Raw genomic sequence first — 23,150 nt, 5'->3', positions numbered from 1 at the left:
TCCTTTTGAAAATACGCCAGCTCACATATTAACAAAGCAGTGCACAAACGATTGGCGATCGTTGGTCAAATCGGCGGTAAAGAAGTATACAATGTTATTGATACAGCTAGTAGACAAAATGTAATTGGGGGCTGAAGATAATATACTGGGCCTATAACAACAGCACCAGATAAAACCTGTATCCAAGATCCTTTAGGAAATGATGCTAACTCACATTAATTAAACAAAACAGCTCGCAGACGAAACGATGGTTCGGATCGTTGGACAAATCGGCGGTAAACATGACATTGGTACAGCTAGAGGAGAAAGGGTAAATGGTGGCTAGAGAGAATATTCTGCAACAACAACAACAGCCCCAGATACAACCTCTACCGAAGTTCCTTTTGGAAATCACGCCAACTCTCATATTGACAAATCAGCACACAAACAACCGGCTATCGTTGGGATCGTTGGTCAAATCGACGGTAAACAGAAACAGAATGATATTGGTACAGCTAGTGAAAAGGTAAATGGGGTTAGATATAACATATTTGCAGCAACAACATCCCCATATAAAACCTCTTCCAGGCACGTGTAGCAAACACCCCTCCCACTTGTGGACGAATATGTAGGGGTTTTTTTGTTTTTGTTTTTGTTTTTTTGTTTAATTTTTTTGTCCTACATATAAATAAAGACTTTTTTTAAATTGCCTTGTGTGCCTTCCCCCACTAGAGACTGAGACCCCTCCATTACAGATTGTGTTCCAAACCCCCACACCCGGATATTGTTACCATGTGCCTGCGTACCAAAGTTCCTATCGAAAATCACTCCCAACACATTTTTATATTAACAAAGCAGTTCGCAGACGAAACAACTAACGATCATTTGTCAAATCGGCGGTAAACATACATTTATAATGATATTGGTGCAGATAGTGAAGAAAATGTAAATGGGGGCTAGAGGGAATATATCCACAATAAAAACAGCCTCAAATAAAACCTGTACCCAAGTTCCTTTTGGACATCTATTAGCAAAGCAGCTTGCAGACCCGCGATCATTTGGGCCGTTGGTAAATTCAGCCGTAAACATAATGATATTTAAGGCGCGTGTGCATAGGGGTGTGCTTCAGGGTCTACCCTCCTCCCCCTTCCCGAATTTTCTTTTAAAAAAAAAAAAAATTGCGAAGCATGACCCGACATTCCCTAAAGACATCTCTCACCAGTCTAGACACCCGTACTCAATTTTCTGCACATGCGCCTGTGTACATTGTTTTGTAACCCCCACCCCCACCCCCACCCCCCATAAACGTAGCTCGCCAGTCTAGACCCCCCCCCCCCCCCCCCCCCCGCTAACATTTCATACGCACCTGCATTGGCAAAAACAGAAAAAGAAAAAAAGAAACAAATTTAAAAAAACAGCCTAAATAATAATACATGTAATAATAATACAAATAAAATGAAGTTTTTGTTAGCCGCTTGTGACAAACGTCACGTAGGCAAGCCACATGCACATTTATTTGTCGATTTCACTTCTTTTCTCTCAAAACCACAGTAAAAATTTTACAAAAAATCCCGAAACTGCCAAGCCAATTGCCGATATTGCCACTTCGGTTGGTTCGTGTACTGTAGAGTGAAACCTGTTGAAACCGGATCACGCTGGAGACCTAATATTTACTCGGTTTAAACAGGATCCGATGTTTAGAGTCGCACTTTAGAATACAGTTATTTCCGTTGACATCAAATACGTAACTGAATGAACATGTCCGATAATTGCCAAATGATTGCGACTGTCGGAACGACAAGGACTAATAATAATGTCGCTATTTATCCCAAATTTTGCCAAATTTCGTATTTATGAACTGACATTAAAACAGAAATAAACAATAATTTGACACGCCTACTGATAGCCTGTGGTGGTGGAGACATTTTTTATCTTTCTTACCAAAACTTGTTTCTATCGCAGAAAAGATAATTTTTTTATAAAATTGTTTGTATTTCGTATATAAAATACAAATTAAGTCACATGTGTATATTTTACTCTAATATTACTTGTTTGTACTATTTTATTCTCATTGTGTCAGTATTTCATTATCAAAGTGTATTGACCAAAAATCAAAGATGGAAACTTAATGTCTGAGATTTATCTGAAGCTGAAAAGAATGTGCACTGCACCAGACAGTACAATGGAAAACAATCAAGCATTAATTACTCTGTCTGCTAAGCTGGGCTGAAACAGCAGAAATCAGTGACCCGTGACATAACACTGGATGCTAGACAACAGAAATTCCGGTCTGCATTGTTTTCTAGAAGTCATGTTTTCGTTAAATTGACTCTTCATTCATTTACACTACGCCGGTTTGATCAGGTTAATTAATTGAGGAATTTACATTATGAGCAAAAAATCAATCAGGTCTCCGTAATGGACCTGTTCCTGTTTTATTAGGTTTTTAATACATGGTTTAAATAAGAGAAAATTCTGGACCATGAAACTTGTCCGGTTTTGACAGGATTTCGGTAAGTTCAGGGCCCGATTTAGACAGATTTCACTGTAATAACAAATAATCTCCATCATCACCAGGGGGAAATAAAACTTTGTCGTTTGGTCTTTAGTTAAAGGTAGTTGTTTTGTGCATGTGTTTTAGAGGGATGTGGTTTTCAATTTACTATTTTGTTTATCTGTAGGAAACTGCAAGTTTCTCCTGTCATTCATCACCAATAATTCAGTTGGAACCTTCTAGAGTGAGTATTGTCATCATTTAATTAGCGTGTCTTGTACAAAACACAATGTAACGCAATTTGTATTAACATGACTGCAGGTTTTTTTTAAAAACCTTAATAACCACTTAAGCTATCAATGTGTTGTGAAAGAGAATTTTTTTCTCCATTTTGTCGATGTATATTTTTAAAACTGGAGTCCGGACATAGACCCCAACTGAGTGTAGACTTAATGCCATTTGTCAGAATTCACGTACAACTTGCAATGATGTGCAGTGTTTGTCTCATCTTTACAAAGTCAAAAGGCAAATAAAGGTATTACTCTTCTAATGATGACAGCGTCAACATTTGCGTTCACATTTACATCAGTTTCTCACAAACTACAAGTCCTAGGTCAACAAAACTTGGTTTATAGTTGCACCTATAGATGTTCATCACAGGCCACCGTAAATGTTTGTAGTAAGCGAGACATTTAATTCTGCAGAATTCTTTTCAATAATTATGGGTCGGGGGAGGATTTGGTGAAAAGGGGTAGGTCTAAAACTTAAATAAAATTTTGCCAAAATCCAAAAAATAGCTTTTTCTTTCGTTTTGCTAAAAAAAAAAAAAAAAGTTTTTTTTGTTTTCAATATATTTAAATATAAAATGAAATATTGACCAATGGACTTAGATATGTGTTTCATTACAGAAGAATGTTCCCGGGTGTATATTTTCTGACTGGGTTTTTTATATGTATTGTAGGATGACAAAATGATCTTGACATCGACATGGGGGACAAGGCAGGATTGTTCACTGTGGCGTTACGAGAGAACCGTAGAGAATGTGTATGTTGCGTTGTTTTCCTCTTTGTTTACTGCAGTGATTCGTAACATTCACTTTTTGTAGTTGAAGTAGAAAAATCTAAATTAAATTAATAAGTACTAATTTGGTTTGTAGTTTGGAATGTTTCTATCTCTGTTAGACACTGACACCCTACAACCGATGTATTTTTTTGTGCTGGGGTGTCGTTGAACGTGCATTCTTTTAGACACTATAAATTCTATTTGACTAAATGAATAAAAAATATTAATTAGTGAAAATGTTTTATTAAGTAAATAAATGCATTAGGTTTTCATGTCTGATGCTGTGTGATCAGTAAATGGGGTGTTTTGTTTTAGGATTCTTTTGAGGGTTTTTTTCTTAGTGTGAAAAAGAGAATTAAAAAACCCTAGGAAGACTATGTAGTAGTATTTGACCAAATTATGCATTAATGTTCCTGACTTGGATATCTGAAGTATGTTCCCTGTGTCTGTGGTTTACATGGCTGGTTATAGTTAATATTTCTTCTAATTTGTGTTTGTCTTTGTAGTTTCACATTTGATGATCACTATTCAGAATTCAGCAAATCTACACAAGACAAAATCATTGGCACCAGGGATGAAGTTGCTCATGTGAGTATTGTCAATAGCTTGTGGGTGGGCGTGTGTCCAACATTATAAGGAAATAGAACGCCCACCTGCAAACCCTTTTAAACAATAAAATTGGGCTGAATTACGGTAAACTTGGTAGTGTTAATTTATGGCTCATTCTCACATTAGTTGAAACTGGTATTGACATAAACTTGGTAGTGTTGACTTATGGCTCATTCTCAAATTAGTTGAAACTGGTATTGACATAAACTTGGTTGTGTTGACTTATGGCTCATTCTCACATTAGTTGAAACTGGTATTGACATAAACTTGGTTGTGTTGACTTATGGCTCATTCTCACATTAGTTGAAACTGGTATTGACATAAACTTGGTTGTGTTGACTTATGTGTTGAAACTGGTATGGCATCATTGGTTGTGTTGACTTACGGCTCATTCTCACATTAGTTGAAACTGGTATTGACATAAACTTGGTTGTGTTGACTTACGGCTCATTCTCACATTAGTTGAAACTGGTATTGACATAAACTTGGTAGTGTTAACTTACGGCTCATTCTCACATTAGTTGAAACTGGTATTGACATAAACTTGGTAGTGTTAACTTATGGCTCATTCTCACATTAGTTGAAACTGGTATTGACATAAACTTGAATGGTCCGTGGAAATAACCTGTGAGGTCAGATTTTTAATGGTGACATAAACTTGGTAGTGTTAACTTATGGCTCATTCTCACATTAGTTGAAACTGGTATTGACATAAACTTGGTAGTGTTGACTTATGGCTCATTCTCACATTAGTTGAAACTGGTATTGACATAAACTTGGTTGTGTTGACTTACGGCTCATTCTCACATTAGTTGAAACTGGTATTGACATAAACTTGGTAGTGTTAACTTATGGCTCATTCTCACATTAGTTGAAACTGGTATTGACATAAACTTGGTAGTGTTAACTTATGGCTCATTCTCACATTAGTTGAAACTGGTATTGACATAAACTTGAATGGTCCGTGGAAATAACCTGTGAGGTCAGATTTTTAATGGTGACATAAACTTGGTAGTGTTAACTTGTGGCTCATTCTCACATTAGTTGAAACTGGTATTGACATAAACTTGGTAGTGTTGACTTATGGCTCATTCTCACATTAGTTGAAACTGGTATTGACATAAACTTGGTTGTGTTGACTTACGGCTCATTCTCACATTAGTTGAAACTGGTATTGACATAAACTTGGTTGTGTTGACTTACGGCTCATTCTCACATTAGTTGAAACTGGTATTGACATAAACTTGGTTGTGTTGACTTACGGCTCATTCTCACATTAGTTGAAACTGGTATTGACATAAACTTGGTTGTGTTGACTTACGGCTCATTCTCACATTAGTTGAAACTGGTATTGACATAAACTTGGTAGTGTTAACTTATGGCTCATTCTCACATTAGTTGAAACTGGTATTGACATAAACTTGGTATGGTCCGTGGAAATAATTGAGGTCACATTTTTGATGGTGACATAAACTTGGTAGTGGAACTTGTGGCTCATTCTCACATTTTTGAAACTGGTGACATAAACTTGGTAGTGTTGACTTATGGCTCATTCTCACATTAGTTGAAACTGGTATTGACATAAACTTGGTTGTGTTGACTTATGGCTCATTCTCACATTAGTTGAAACTGGTATTGACATAAACTTGGTTGTGTTGACTTACGGCTCATTCTCACATTAGTTGAAACTGGTATTGACATAAACTTGGTTGTGTTGACTTACGGCTCATTCTCACATTAGTTGAAACTGGTATTGACATAAACTTGGTTGTGTTGACTTACGGCTCATTCTCACATTAGTTGAAACTGGTATTGACATAAACTTGGTTGTGTTGACTTACGGCTCATTCTCACATTAGTTGAAACTGGTATTGACATAAACTTGGTTGTGTTGACTTACGGCTCATTCTCACATTAGTTGAAACTGGTATTGACATAAACTTGGTTGTGTTAACTTACGTCTCATTCTCACATTAGTTAAAACTGGTATTGACATAAACTTGGTAGTGTTAACTTACGGCTCATTCTCACATTAGTTAAAACTGGTATTGACATAAACTTGAATGGTCCGTGGAAATAACCTGTGAGGTCAGATTTTTAATGATTACATTTGTGAATTTTTAACCTTTAGAACTTTGCAATCATGGCATGTTTATACCTAAGAAAGCATAATCTACAAACTACTTTTAATGGCCTACCATAATTATAAGTTTTTAATTTAGTGTGACGTTGTGACCCTGACATGCACGACTGTTATAATACTGACTATCTGTTTGGACGTCACAGGTTATTTCTGTGGACACTTCATTTACCTTCATTTCACTAATACTGTTTTGTGTACGCAAATCGAGTATTGTCAACCTAGCAAGGCTTTTGCCGTATGACGTCATACAAGATACATGAATAAATACATATATACAAACATTGCACATTGCTTCTATGTTTGTCTCAGATCTACGACCGATAGTTCAAGATGTGTTGAGGTGTCGTTATACAAACATTGCTTTCTGCGTTTGTCTCTAATCTACGACCGATAGTTTAAGATGTGTTGAGACATCGTTATACAAACATTGCTTACTGCATTTGTCTCAGATCTATGATGTGGCATGTGCTGAGCCGCTACAGACACTGCACGATGCCGACAAGGCCAACAACTACAAGGCGAACATCGCGACGTTCAACCCGACCGACGAACTGGTGTTGAACGACGGCGTCCTGTGGGACGTGCGCGCCCCGCGGGCCCTTCACAAGTTCGACAAGTTCAACTCCTACATCAGCGGCGTCTTCCACCCCATGGGGCTCGAGATCATCATCAACTCTGAAGTCGTATCCTTGTAGTTTCACAGAGGAAAGTTTACCACAGTTAACCACACATCTGGGTTTTTATCATAATTCATTACCCATATGGGCTCAAATATACGGGGTAATGTTTTTCGATCTCTGTGGTGTGCAGATTGCTTCTACAGCCACTGATTGGCTGGCTTAAAAATCACAACGTTTGGTTGGTTGCTTGTCATGGCCGGAACTTCACTTTCATTCATATAATGTTTCTATTCATGAGTCAGATTACACATAACTTATATGATCTACAAAGACTTACAAAAAATATTTTACTCATTTGTTTTGTAAACATGAAATGGTATATTTTCATAAGATGGGACTTTAGTAGTATATAGAAATAATTATTTTGTACTGTAAGCATTTTGCTTTAAAAAGAATGCCATTATGCAATGACGTCACTTACATTATGTCATGTAATGCGCGTAAGATTATATGATGTAATGACTGATGGCTTTGTTGTAGCCTGCAGAGGAATTTTTACATTAAAAATTGGTTAAAATTGACAATGGGTAATAAAGAGAATAATCTACTCGCTACGATACTTTGCTTAAGTTCTGAACGGATGATATCAGCTGATACTTTGCTTAAGTTCTGAACGGATGATATCTGCTGAAACTTTGCTTACATTCTGAATGCATGATATCAGCTGAACGGATGATATCTGCTGAAACTTTGCTTACATTCTGAATGCATGATATCAGCTGATACTTTGCTTACATTCTGAATGCATGTTATCAGCTGATACTTTGCTTACATTCTGAACGGATGATATCAGCTGATACTTTGCTTAAGTTCTGAACGGATGATATCGGCTGATACTTTGCTTACGTTCTGAATGCATGATATCAGCTGAATTTGGCTTAATTATGGTTTCCTTGACAATAATAGTGGGATATTCGGACATTTCATCTTCTCCATACAGTTCCTGCTTTAGACCAGTGTCAGATCAAGTTCAACCACACAGGGGACGTCATATATGGTAAGCAATGTGTGTGTGTAAAGTACCGTACTGAACTTACCAAATATGATATTTGCAAATTTATTTTACAAACGTTTTAAGGTGTTAAATGTGGTCCAAGTATGTTATGTGCAGGTGAGAAGTTAAATTAAGTATTTATGAAAAGGCTCACGGTATTCTTCATTTTCTGTTATTTTGATGTGTTTCAGCCACGCGGTTTGACGACAACGAGAATCTAGAAGACCGATACCGGTCACAGTATGGGTCGACTCTGAGAACGTTCGACGCCACGGACTACAGCAGTATAGGTACACTGTGCATATCACTGCATCACACACACTTCTTCTGTGCATCAGTAATACATGGTTTTTATTTTATACATAGCGATGAAATATATAGATCTACAGAAACTATAAAAGTGATGTTTGGTGAAAAGTCATATTTTTACTGTATTTTAGTTACAGTGAAAATATTGAAATCATATTTATGTTTTTGTAAACATTCATGATTCAGTTATCTCCCTTGTAAATTATTATGAGTTTGATGATTACCAATGCATTTGGTCATATTTGAAAAATAAAAAAATGTAATATAAACAACTGTACCTATAAAAATGGATTTGTAGTGTAATTATGATAAAATACCTAAAGCTGATTAAATATGAAGCTAAATAATGATAACACGATGTCTCATTGAGTTTAAGTTTTGGGAGGATTGTTTTGTTAGGTATTTTTGCACAGCAGTATTATTAATGTAATAATTAAATAAAGATACTTTTTATTTGTATTTCTTTTTAAAAATTCCATGGTCAAATAAATATTTCAACAAAAGTTCAACCAGAAAAAATATATTAAGTCCTAGGTCAGTGAAGCTTGGTTTATAGTTGTACCTATGGATAATCATCACAGTGCACTGAAACTTGGTTTATAGTTGTACCTATGGATAATCATCACAGTGCACTGAAAAAATGTATGGTCGGCGAGACATTAAATTCTGCAGAATTCATTTTTTAAAAAAAGTTAAAAGAATTTTGTTTTTGTTTTTTGAGAGTAATATAGTATTGAAAACGTACATACACAAATAGATGACACGTTGAGAGGTTTCAGTACTGTGGTGTAAGATGTAGTACCATCTTGGTGATCACTAGTTACCCACTAATATTAGTTTTACCTGGATGTATTGTACTGACATGATTATTTCTTCTCTAGGTACCATGGATCTGAAAACGAAGAGCATATTTGACCTGTGTACGGACAAGTCTGACTGTTTTCTAGCTGTGGTTGAAGTAAGTTAAAGCTGGTCAATATTGCCCCAACTTTCCTTTTCTTTTCTGTACTGTGTAATTCGTTTTTAGTTTATTTTTTTGTTTCCACACTAATTAAATGTATTCCAACCAATTTATTGCTAATATGGTTTCTCAGATTGCAGTGCCCAGACAAATTTTGGTCTCAGTGCTCTGTAAATTCAACCCATTGTGTGTTTGGTCCGAGGTGATCAGTGATAACATGGGATTGTAAATTCAACCCATTGTGTGTTTGGTCCGAGGTGATCAGTGATAACATGGGATTGTAAATTCAACCCATTGTGTGTTTGGTCCGAGGTGATCAGTGATAACGTAAGGTTGTAAATTCAACCCATTGTGTTTGGTCCGAGCTGAGCAGTGATAATGTGGGGGGTGTTTGGTCCCAGATGATTGGTGATAACGTGGGGTGTGTTTGGCGTGAGGTGTGTTTGGCGTGAGGTGTGTGTGGTCTGAGGTGAGCGTTGATAATGTGCGGTGTGTTTGGTCCGAGGTGAGCTATGATAATGTGGGGTGTGTGTGGTCCGAGGTGAGCGGTGATAACGTGAGGTGTGTGTGGTCCGAGGTGAGTGGTGATAACGTGAAGTGTGTGTGGTCCGAGGTGAGCGGTGATAATGTGCGGTGTGTTTGGTCCGAGGTGAGCTATGATAATGTGGGGGGTGTGTGGTCCAAGGTGAGCGGTGATAACGTGAGGTGTGTGTGGTCCGAGGTGAGTGGTGATAACGTGAGGTGTGTGTGGTCCGAGGTGAGCGGTGATAACGTGAGGTGTGTTTGGTCTGAGGTGAGCGGTGATAATGTGAGGTGTGTGTGGTCTGAGGTGAGTGGTGATAACGTGAGGTGTGTGTGGTCCGAGGTGAGCATTGATAATGTGGGGTGTGTTTGGTCTGAGGTGAGCGGTGATAACGTGAGGTGTGTTTGGTCTGAGGTGAGTGGTGATAATGTGGGGTGTGTGTGGTCTGAGGTGAGTGGTGATAACGTGAGGTGTGTGTGGTCTGAGGTGAGCGGTGATAACGTGGGGGATGTGTGGTCTGAGGTGAGCGGTGATAACGTGAGGTGTGTGTGGTCTGAGGTGAGTGGTGATAACGTGAGGTGTGTGTGGTCTGAGGTGAGCGGTGATAACGTGGGGGATGTGTGGTCTGAGGTGAGTGGTGATAACGTGAGGTGTGTTTGGTCCGAGGTGAGCAGTGATAATGTGGGGTGTGTTTAGTCTGAGGTGAGGAGTGATAACGTGAGGTTTGTTTGTTTCCAGAATCAGCAGTTCTCGGAGACGGGTGCGGAAGAGAGCGTGTGTCGTCTCTACGAGGTGGGCAAGCTGCGGGACGCGGAGGATGATCAGGTCAGTATTCACATTCACTCTACAACACTAGTCACTGTACGTGTATTCAGCTTCACTCTGCAACACAGTAACTGTACGTGTATTCAGCTTCACTCTACAACACTAGTAACTGTATGTGTATTCAGCTTCACTCTACAACACTAGTAACTGTATGTGTATTCAGCTTCACTCTACACTAGTAACTATGTGTGTATTCAGCTTCACTCTACAACACAGTAACTACGTGTATTCAGCTTCACTCTACAACTAGTAACTGTATGTGTATTCAGCTTCACTCTACACTAGACACTATGTGTATTCAGCTTCACTCTACACTAGTCACTGTACGTGTATTCAGCTTCACTCTACAACACAGTAACTGTACGTGTATTCAGCTTCACTCTACAACACTAGTAACTGTATATGTATTCAGCTTCACTCTACAACACTAGTAACTGTATGTGTATTCAGCTTCACTTTACAACACTAGTAACTATGTGTATTCAGCTTCACTCTACACTAGTAACTGTATTCAGCTTCACTCTACAAAACTAGTCACTGTATGTGTATTCAACTTCACTACATTAGTCACTGTATGTGTATTCAGCTTCACTGTACAACACTAGTCACTGTATGTGTATTCAGCTTCACTGTACAACACTAGTCACTGTATGTGTATTCAGCTTCACTACAACACTAGTAACTGTCTGTGTATTCAGCTTCACTCTACAACACAGTAACTGTACATGTATTCAGCTTCACTCTACAACACTAGTAACTGTCTGTGTATTCAGCTTCACTCTACAACACAGTAACTGTACATGTATTCAGCTTCACTCTACAACACTAGTAACTGTATGTGTATTCAGCTTCACTCTACACTAGACTGTATGTGTATTCAGCTTCACTCTACAACACAGTAACTGTACATGTATTCAGCTTCACTCTACAACACTAGTAACTGTCTGTGTATTCAGCTTCACTCTACAACACAGTAACTACATGTATTCAGCTTCACTCTACAACACTAGTAACTGTATGTGTATTCAGCTTCACTCTACACTAGACTGTATGTGTATTCAGCTTCACTCTACAACACAGTAACTGTACATGTATTCAGCTTCACTCTACAACACTAGTAACTGTCTGTGTATTCAGCTTCACTCTACAACACAGTAACTGTACATGTATTCAGCTTCACTCTACAACACTAGTAACTGTATGTGTATTCAGCTTCACTCTACACTAGACTGTATGTGTATTCAGCTTCACTCTACACTAGTCACTATGTGTATTCACTCTACAACACTAGTAACTGTATATGTATTCAGCTTCACTCTACAACACTAGTAACTGTATGTGTATTCAGCTTCACTTTACAACACTAGTAACTATATGTGTATTCAGCTTCACTGTACAACACTAGTCACTGTATGTGTATTCAACTTCACTCTACACTAGTCACTGTATGTGTATTCATTCAGCTTCACTCTACAACACTAGTAACTGTACGTGTATTCAGCTTCACTCTACAACACTAGTAACTGTATGTGTATTCAGCTTCACTCTACACTAGACACTGTGTATTCAGCTTCACTCTACACTAGTCACTGTACGTGTATTCAGCTTCACTCTACAACACTAGTAACTATGTGTATTTAGCTTCACTCTACACTAGTTACTGTATGTGTATTCAGCGTCACTCTACAACACAGTAACTACGTGTATTCAGCTTCACTCTACAACATTAGTAACTGTATATGTATTCAGCTTCACTCTACAACACTAGTAACTGTAAGTGTATTCAGCTTCACTTTACAACACTAGTAACTATATGTATATTCAGCTTCACTCTACACTAGTAACTGTGTATTCAGCTTCACTGTACAACACTAGTCACTGTATGTGTATTCAGCTTCACTCTATAACACTAGTAACTGTCTGTGTATTCAGCTTCACTCTACAACACTAGTAACTGTCTGTGTATTCAGCTTCACTCTACAACACTAGTAACTGTGTATTCAGATTCACTTTACAACACTAGTAACTGTGTGTATTCAGTTTCACTCTACAACACTAGTAACTGTATGTGTATTCAGCTTCACTCTACAACACTAGTAACTATGTGTATTCAACTTCACTCTACACTAGTCACTGTATGTGTATTCATTCAGGTTCACTCTACAACACTAATAACTACGTGTATTCAGCTTCACTCTACAACACTAGTCACTGTATGTGTATTCAGCTTCACTCTACAACACTAACTGCATGTGTATTCAGCTTCACTCTACACTAGTAACTATGTGTATTCAGCTTCACTGTACAACACAGTAACTGTACGTGTATTCAGCTTCACTCTACAACACTAGTAACTGTATGTGTATTCAGCTTCACTTTACAACACTAGTAACTATATGTGTATTCAGCTTCACTCTACACTAGTAACTGTGTATTCAGCTTCATTCTACAACACTAGTCACTGTATGTGTATTCAACTTCACTCTACACTAGTCACTGTATGTGTATTCATTCAGCTTCACTCTACAACACTAGTAACTACGTGTATTCAGCTTCACTCTACAACACTAGTCACTGTATGTGTATTCAGCTTCACTCTACAACTCTGGTAACTACATGTATTCAGCTTCACTCTACAACTCTAGTAACTGTGTGTGTATTCAGCTTCACTCTACAACACTAGTAACTGTATGTGTATTCAGCTTCACTCTACACTGGTCACTGTATGTGTATTCAACTTAACTCTACACTAGTCTCTGTATTTGTATTCAACTTCACTCAACACAGTAACTGTACGTGTATTCAACTTCACTCTACACTAGTCACTGTACGTGTATTCAGCTTCACTCTACACTAGTAACTATGTGTATTCAGCTTCACTCTACACTAGTCACTGTATGTGTATTCAGCTTCACCCTACAACATTAGTAACTGTATTCAGCTTCACTCTACAACACAGTCACTGTACGTGTATTCAGCTTCACTCTACAACACAGTCACTGTACGTGTATTCAGCTTTACTCTACAACACTAGTCACTGTATGTGTATTCAGCTTCACTCTACAACACTAGTCATTGTATGTGTATTCAGCTTCACTCTACAACACAGTCACTGTATGTGTATTCAGCTTCACTCTACAACACTAGTAACTACGTGTATTCAGCTTCACTCTACAACACTAGTAACTGTATGTGTATTCAGCTTCACTTTACAACACTTAGACATTGTATGTGTATTCAGCTTCACTCTACAACACTAGTTACTGTATGTGTATTCAGCTTCACTCTACAACACTAGTAACTGTGTATTCAGCTTCACTCTACAACACTAGTTACTGTAAGTGTATTCAGCTTCACTCTACAACACTAGTAACTGTGTGTATTCAGCTTCACTCTACAACACTAGTAACTGTGTGTGTATTCAGCTTCACTCTACAACACTAGTAACTATATATTCAGCTTCACTCTACAACTCTCTGGTAACTGTACGTGTATTCAGCTTCACTCTACAACTCTCTGGTAACTGTACGTGTATTCAGCTTTACTCTACAACTAGTAATTGTATGTGCATTTCGGGGCTTCACCTTAGCTTTAGCCTTGGCAGTTGTGGCAATCAAAATCACATTCACAAAACCCGGTAGTTTGATGGGCAACTAAATTTTCAAATCACACTAGTCACCAAAGAATAAATTTTCCACTGTTTGAGATGTCATGTGTGTGTCAGGAATAAGAAAATTGTGTGAAGAATTACAAGGTTTAGTGTTAATATTTTAAAAAGAAAAACTACTTTTGTGCAGTGTAACCGAGTTTCCTATTCTTGTCTTAATACAATAAAGTTAAAGTTTGTTTTTTATTTTTAAACAACACCACTAGAGCACATTGATTTATTAATCATTGCCCAATCGAAGTCATATATTTGTTAATTTGACATATAATCTGAGAGAGGAAACCCACTAGATTTTTCCATTAGTAGTGAAGGATCTTTTATATGCACTATCTCAGACAGGATAGCACATACCACAGCGTTTGATATACCAGTCGTGGTGCATTGGCTGGAACAAGAAATAACCCAATTGGCCCACAGACGGGGATCGATCACAAACCGACCGTGCATCAGGCAGACCGTTTTATCACTGGACTATGTCCCACCCCGCAAGGATACAAGACATGAATTACTCGCATGGTGTTCTGTCGGTTGTAAGATTGATTACCTTTTCATTAACCGGTGTGTTTGTATGTACCAGTGCCCCATGTAGGGTCCTGGCTGTGGCAAAGTGCATGTAATAGTTTGTTGTGTGTCATTACAGGAGGAGGAGGAGGAGGAAGAGGAAGAGGTAGGTGGCGATGAAGATGATGACGATGATGATGAGGACGACGATGATGACATCAGCAACATTGTAGAGTCGCTGGGAGACGGAGAATCGAGTGACGACAATCAAGGTTTGTCCTTTTGTTTGTGTTTAGTCATTTCATCATCAGTGTTCCTGGTTTACGGAGAATCGAGTGACGACAATTAAGGTTTGTTCTTTATTTGTGTTTAGTCATTTTATTGTCAGTGTCCATCATTTACTTTGGACGGGGAGAGGGGAGGGGAGGGGATCTTCCTATGACAAACCAGTCCTGTTGAATTATTTCCTCCTTTACCATTATACTGTACCTAGTCTACTGCAGACAGTACTTCTCCTCTGTCAATGATGTTCCATTGATGACAAAGATTTTGCAAACTAACACTGTATATTTCTTTGATATGAAATCGCTGAAATCGCTTTTAGTTTGGCTGTTTATTTGAATTGCTCGGTAACTGATTTATAGTAATCACCCTAGCTCTTTTTTTTATATGCCCTTCAATGATGGGTCGTATTATGGTATGGCGTTATTCATCTGTCTTAACTTTTTCTTGTCCTGAACACATCTTGCGTACAGATACATACAGGACCATCAAACCTCACGTGTAGGAACAACTTGGGATGACGGTGTGTCGCGTACTATTACTAGGTCAATGTGACCTACTTTTCACGGTCTATTACACATAACAGTAAATCCTTGTCAGGACCATATCTTGCGTACTTGACTATCAAACCTCACATTTAGGAACAACTTGGGATAGTGGTGTTTCGCATACTATTAATAGATCACTGTTACCTACTTTTCACGATCAACTGCACATAACAGTAAATCCTTGTCTGTCTTAATTTCTTGTCGGTTCTGTATTGTTAACATTACATACATAAACTGTTTCTCTGCCAATATAAATATGTCACCAGAGTACCCATGCTAAACAAAATTTCCCTTTCTAATAAAGAACAATAACTTCATTCAGTTGATACAGTATCATCAGTAGTTGGTCTAAAACAAACTGTTCAACCCATTGCAAAAATTTCACATAGTTAGAATTGAATCATACCCGTAACATATTCATTAATATCTATGGTTTTCCATCAAACTTCTGATGGGTGTATCATGTACCTGACCAGTACTCTTGTTTGTTTAGCTATAACAAAAACAACTTTTAAAACAGTAAAAACAAAAGTAAAAAGCCTACTCACAAATTGTTGACAAAATGGATATCAGGTTGAAGTTAAAAAAAAAAAATTATTACCTAGGCCCCGTTCCACGAAGTGGTCTTAGTGCTACGATATGCACTTACGGTGGTCTTAGCACTAAGATTGTTTCGGGGCTAAAGACTCGATTTATTTTCAGTTTAATTTAAGACAAAATTGAGTTCTTATTTGAAATTTAAAGGGGTTTTTTAATTTAAAAATTGTATATTAATACCATGTAACTTATCCAATTGAGTGTTTACATTTGACACTGTAATTCTATAAAAACATATAGATAGTTTTCTGGCTTGGTATTTTCGAAGTTATCTTATCGCTATGAAATTGTAAAATCATCATAGGCTATGATGTCGCTACAGCACACGCCACAGTAATGACAATGGTTTTATGATTTCGTAGTGCTAAGATAGTTTTGAAAATATGGGCCCTGATTAATTAAATTGTATATTTATATAGACTAACTTGCTCAACTGACAATTGTTTGCACATTACACAATGAGTCTATTTTAGACAAAAACTGACTGTTAGCACATTACACAATGAGTGATGTCTATTTCAGACGAGGGTGACGAGGGCGGTGATAACGCTGTGTTTGAAGCAGAGGAGTTCAGTCCGTCGTCGGATGACCTTGCGGATGATGACGACGATGACCTCGATGATGACCTCTTGTTTGATCTGGTGTAGGACGCGCACTGCCAGTGACGTCCTTGTTAGTGTTGATGTTGTTGGCAACAGTCAACTAACGTCACTAGTCCACGGGGGTTTATCATGTTAACTTGGGAGTCTGATCTGGTCTGTCGTCTTGATGAAGGCTTTTTGTCGGAAATTGGTTTACAGTGCTTTCAGTGTTAATATTAACACCTGGAGTAAACCGCAATGTTTTTTTTTTAATATAGTTCAATCTTTAAACTTCAAGGGTCGAGTCTGCTGTTTGGGATGAAGTTCATGTAAATCTGTTTTTGGACTGTCATCTAGATGATGATGATGATGATAACCTGTTGACCAGTCCTCTTGTTTCATTGTTAATTTTGTCACCTGGACAAGATTGCAGACTTTTGGAGTTGAATAGTCCAGTGAGATTTCACGTGAGAACTTAATGAATGTTCACTAGGATGTCATTTACATGATGACCTGTTGTCCGAGCTGGTGGGGATAATCTTGTCAGCATCACATTATTTAGTCTTAAACAGCAAACGTCTGGGATGGGCTACACACTGCAGTCGTCTGTGAATTCTGTAGTGTGAACTTGGAGCACTTTTTGTTTCACACGTTCATCTAGATGGTGATGACGTGCTAATTGAGCTTGTTTGGAAAGTACTTCGAAGAGAGCTGCTGGTTAGTTAGTGTTAAAATTATCAATCAGTGTAAACTAACATTGTCCGATCTTAAGAGTCCACTTGTTTCAGCCTGTCTACTTCGTGAACCATGTTTGAGTTGTGATATATTTTCTTGTTGGTCAAAAAACAACAATAACATATATAGCAGATTATGTATTCTTAACAGCATTATTAAACTAGATAACAGCAAAGGTTTCCCTTTCTTTTTTTTCTTTCTTTTGTTTGGGGGTGTAGGGTGTTTTGTTTGTTTTCACCTCTGCTCTAGTTGTGGTCAAGAAAAACATGAATACTTACTGTGTACAGTTAATAAAGGTACCAAACTACATGTATTTTCATTACGTCAGGTTAATGTAACTGCCATTTGCCAAAAGTGACTATGTTATTCTTTGAAAAGATAACATTACAAAAGGAAGCTTTAATTACTTTTGGTTCATGTAAATGTGTTAATTTTCACTTGTATTTGGTTAAGTTGCACTAGGTTTTTTAAAGAAGAAACAAACCAACATTTTTTTTATTTCCTGTCACATCAAAATAAAAGGCTTGTTTAGTTCCACACTGCATTTGTACTTGAAATAATTTGCACTTTATAAATGATTTAAAAGCAAAACTTTTCTGTGTCGTAGAATAATCTTTCATGTTGCATTTTTTGTATTTAAAAAATTTGAAAGAATTTAGCATAATTTCATTCATTTATTTATTTTTAATATATTTTTTCTTTTATGTATGCTTTTACCTTGTGTTTTTGAAAAGTTCTGACAGAAATTGATTGTGTAAAGTTGTAAATAGAAATTATTACAGATATGTGAACATGTGTGCTTTTTTGTCCTCGACCGGTCCAACCCGAGGAGACTGTGTTTCATCGCCATCTTGTTGTCTGTCTGTCCATCTGTCCTACATACAGTTTCTGGACTTTTTTCTCACAATACCTCAAGATTTTACAAATCAAATTTGACTTTTATGGCAATTTACCTATTTGTTTTCATAGAGTTATATCACTTGAACTTAGGAAATGCCAAAATTTGTTGGGCTCATTAGGCCCTGGGGACATATATAGGGAATAACTGGTTACTGTCTTAAGATATCGGCTTTATCCTGCGAAGGTTAGATTGAAGAATGCAGCAAGGCTCGGCCAAGCTTCATTCGCCATTCGACCCGAGCAGGATAAAGCCTATATCTTAAGACAGTAACTAGTTATTTCTTTTATCCTGCAATCTTACAGGAATATTTGCAAAATCATTATTTATTCCAGTTTTGTGTAGGCAAATAGAGTATTTTCAACCTAGCAAGGCCTTTTTCCGTATGACATCATTATTTGTAAGACGCTAGCTACATTCTGTCACATTAAAAAAGTGTTTCTAAATTCTAATTCATAAATAAATACACAAGTTTTGTATTATTATCGCAAAACTGAAAGTTATTTGTATTTATTGTACTTCAACAAATGATTTAAAGAAAACTACTGTGAAATACTCGAGTCAAGTCGGGCTTAAGTCACGTGACCTATATTTTTGGTCAGTGACCGAAAATATAGATATTTATCTAGTCATCATATCTTTCCAATGTATACAGTGATTGCGGGATACATTGTTTTAACAATAATCTCTGAACGCTTGTTTAGTTTTGAAACAAGTTTCATTCTGTTTATTTCAAGAGTGAGCTTAAGGTGAATAATATCTTTCTTAACAAGTTTACATAATATCATACAGCACACATTCAGCTGTGATTATCTATTGGCACAAAACGTTACAATATTTGCAGTACATGATATCTGTTACATCCAGCCACGATAATGTCGTGTAGAGATGAGATGTTACAGCTAGGTACAAGATTTTAATACTGTGTGTGAAATATAGAGAATATTGCATGAATGGTCATTAGATACCTTTATCTTACAAGGTTTTTGGTGGATAGTTTCGCTTTGATATCAAGGTGGAGCAGTCAATTTGTGTTTAAAGCAATCTTCAACATCATAGTTTGGATAATGCCAAAATATTTATGATCCCATTTAAGTTGAACCAACACCTATTTTACCTTCTTATATTGATCACACTCTTGGGAAGTGCTGCAGGGTATATCGGGATTAACCGCAAAGGGTAACATTAGTACTTTACATTTGTTTTCATGAATTGATATTCATAAGAAATATATGTTGAACATAAAAAAACATGGTCAACAATGCGATGTATGTGTTATCATCCAGGGACCTAATTCACAAAACTCTCACAACTGATCTTGTAGCGCAACACAAACAGACTTGCAATGATGATGCACTGTAGCTTAAGAGAGCACCATGAATTAGGTCCCAAGTATCTTATAGTAGTCAAAATGCATCGTATGGGAAACAAAACAGGTACATACTTAACAAACTAATGTTACTAAGGTAAGTGACTTAAAATGGATTTTAATATTTACCGGGTAATACCCTTGTTTTGTTTTTTTTGGCTTTTCTTCTTTCTTTCTTTTTTTTTTCTTTTTTTTTTTTTGTTTAGGGAGGGGGTAAAGTAAAATAATCGACAGAAGTGCACTAATTGTTCATATTTATAAAATGTAGTCATTTAGAAATTTAAATAAAACAACATCTTTAATTTTAAAAAAAAAGATGGGCACATAATTTATTCCCCAATTCCCTAATTCATTGTTTTAGAAGAAAAAAAGTACACTAATTTCTGATGAAAACAAAATTGCGCATGTGGATTTCACCCTTTGTTTTGTGGTGTCTTGTGACCGTGAGTCATTTAAATGTATGTGGAACAAAGGTAACTCATTTAATAATGGGGGGAAGGGGGGGGGGGGGGTATTCATATAATTGTTTGTGTGTAGTACAGTTTACTGTATGTACCCTCTTATTTCTGTCCAAGTGCGTCAAACTAGCACTGGGGGATGAATGTGTATACTGTAGGACTAGTTTTTATGATTCAAAACCGATTATTTAGATTGTTACCTTTTGGTTGTTCACATGTCAGTGATGTATGTTTAAGTTTAACTAGGTATTATTTAGGACACATAAACATTTCGTCTTCACCACATAGTAAGCCTTTATTGGATGTTTACAGATGTGTCATTCAGTCAGTATGAGCCGTTTGAGAAATGATCATGGCAGATTATATTTTTCTCCAAACCCACATCACACATAGGGCATAGCCAACAAATTTGTACTTGTATATCCTGATCATCCAAACAATCCACTTTAGCATGTTGCAAACATATGCAGTAAGGAAATACTGTTTAATGTATTCTATATAACAAAATAACAGTCACATTATATAACTCTGCATCACATTTACTTCTATGTTCCTCAAAATAAGGGTTTTTGTTTTTTAAAAGAAGCAAAAATGGTCTCAATTCATTTTGTCAAAACAAACTGAAGCAATTTTTGTTGGGAGTCCACATTTATTCCAATAAATTCATGAAGAAACATGGTTGACCTTGTATGTAGAATATTTGGCTATGCTCTAAGATCGAGAAGTGTAACAATACTCCCATCAGTGCAATAAAGGTATCATTGTGCTAGAAAGTGACTTGCATATATCGTACACTTGTTCCTTGCAGCATTACCACAGAACCTTGCATGCCAGCAAAGTGTTGTTACTTGTCCTACATTAGGCCTATATAAAACATTGAATTAAATGTCATTCCTACAGACTTTCAACCTACAACGATTCTCACTGCTTCCATATACTGACGTGATCATTTCTGAAATCTCTGTAAATAACTAAACTAACATGTTGGTACATCTACCAGTGATGTACCTCCGAGACTTAAATGTATATCTAGAGTTTGTGTGTGTGTGTAGAATTCACTGTACCTGTAGTTGACGATCCAGTTATTTGTATGTCAAAAACAATTGTGCAATCTCTTTCGTTTGCTACATGGGGCATCTATTTGTAAAAGGGACATTGTAATTTATATTTGTAAATAAAACTAAAATATTTGGTGCTACTAAAACAGCTTGTGTTTTTTTTTTTGTGATCCTTATTGAAAAGAAAGGAATGTTTGTTCTATGGCACCCCAACACATTGTTTAATCAGTGGCAATTAGGTGTCGGAAAAGAAATCAACATGAATAATTTTATTGAAGGATCTTAAATTTGCTTTCGGCAACACATACTCATGATAATATATCTTGGCCTTTGATTTACTAGTAGCGGGTCCATATGAGTCTTCCCCCACCCCCAGCCCACCCCACAACATCCTTGACTGCTTTGATAAAACCTCAAATTGGCTCAATGTATAACAAAGCAATTGAAAAAGTTTATTCAAAAACAGACCATGCAGTCCCATTATACCCATAGGAATTATATCTTTATGTCGGTAGAGCAAAAATGAACATGTTATCTTCAAAATGTAGGGTGGGGTGGGGGGAGGAGCTGTGATTCTTTGGGTCTGCATTACATTGAAGTGAGTTGAGCCACATACATAATTGTATTATTTAAGCATTAAGTTAGTTAATATGGCCCAGTCCGGCTAGTGGAGTATTTTTGTTGTTTTTTAGTTTCAGCCTTTCCAATAAGAGATCGGGGCGGGACGTAGCCCAGTGGTAAAGCGTTCACTTGATGTATGGTCAGTCTAGGATCATCCCCGTCGGTGGACCCATTAGGCTATTTCTCCCTCCTGCCAGTGCTCTACAACTGGTGTAACAAAGGCCGTGATATGTACTAACCTGCTGTGGGAGTGTGCATATAAAAGATCCCTTGCTGCTAATCGAAGAGCCCATGAAGTGGCGACAGCGGGTTTCCTCTCTCAATATCTGTGTGGTCCTTAACCATATGTCTGATGCCTTTTTTAAAGCGAGAGTAGAATTATATTGGCTTAAATTTGATTAGAGTAGAACTAGTGGAATGTATGTATGACGGTTGTTAAAGGGTTGGGAATCTGACATTGATGCAGCACTGTTGTCTAGGATTATGTCTTAATACACCAGAATGTTTGTCAGGTGTGAGGATCTGAAGATGGATTAAAAAAAAACCCTCACTGATGCTGTAAAACCAAGACTATTAAAATTCCAAACAACATTGCTTGTATAATCATTAAGTTTAAAGGGGCAGGATCATAATTTCAAGTGCCACAGTTCCCTATTTTTATATTTATTTGTGATAAATAAATTCAAGTTAATTCACCCCACACATAATATTTGTATAAATAACGGGGAATATGCAAAGTAAGTTATTAAATAATTGTGCAACTTTGAGATTGCACTTTTAAGGAATGATGTGGAAGAGGTGATAGGTACGCATTACATTTATTCTTTGTCAGCCTTTTTTGTCCAGCTGTAGACATTCCTATACTGTAATCCAACTGTTTGTACTGTCACCCACCTCCCAGATACGACCCTAATTTTATACTAAAGATTCCGGGTTTAAAATAATAAAATTGTTGCCATTTGTTAATATCATTATGAATCTAATACAAAATTTCCAGGAAATCATACGATCAAGCCTATGTTAATGTATTGATCCCCTCGTTCGCTTTAATAGCCATGATCTCACTAGGCCGGGAACGAGAGTGTGCTGGAGAATTTAATGCCTCAAAACCTGCTACTCCTTCCGAACTGCAGTAAGGGTACTTTTTGTGTGCTCCTCCTCTCCCCCCCCCCCCCCCATAAACAGGACAGTAGTGTACCATGTGGGTGTGCGGGGAGGGGTTGGGTCGGACTCCCCTGCTCAAGCAATTTTTTCCC

General features: G+C 37.2%; 1 protein-coding gene across 1 annotated transcript in view; it reads left to right on the top strand.

Moving 5' to 3' along the window:
* Positions 1-21,419, top strand: part of LOC121367442 (DDB1- and CUL4-associated factor 1-like) — a 66,775-nt gene extending 45,356 nt beyond the window's left edge. The window contains exons 28-37 of the mRNA XM_041491619.1: positions 2,661-2,717; positions 3,435-3,517; positions 4,042-4,123; positions 6,737-6,970; positions 7,874-7,964; positions 8,153-8,251; positions 9,152-9,228; positions 10,493-10,579; positions 14,887-15,019; positions 16,697-21,419. Of these exons, the coding sequence (XP_041347553.1) occupies positions 2,661-2,717; positions 3,435-3,517; positions 4,042-4,123; positions 6,737-6,970; positions 7,874-7,964; positions 8,153-8,251; positions 9,152-9,228; positions 10,493-10,579; positions 14,887-15,019; positions 16,697-16,821 (1,068 nt within the window). The 3' untranslated portion in view covers positions 16,822-21,419. The remainder of the gene's footprint in view (positions 1-2,660; positions 2,718-3,434; positions 3,518-4,041; positions 4,124-6,736; positions 6,971-7,873; positions 7,965-8,152; positions 8,252-9,151; positions 9,229-10,492; positions 10,580-14,886; positions 15,020-16,696) is intronic.
* The last annotated feature ends 1,731 nt before the right edge of the window (positions 21,420-23,150 follow it).

The sequence above is a fragment of the Gigantopelta aegis genome, chromosome 3 (genome assembly GCF_016097555.1).
Source record: "Gigantopelta aegis isolate Gae_Host chromosome 3, Gae_host_genome, whole genome shotgun sequence".
Classification (NCBI taxonomy): domain Eukaryota; kingdom Metazoa; phylum Mollusca; class Gastropoda; order Neomphalida; family Peltospiridae; genus Gigantopelta; species Gigantopelta aegis.
Note: the sequence above shows the minus strand (reverse complement) of the source record. Positions and strands in the feature narration are given on the sequence as shown.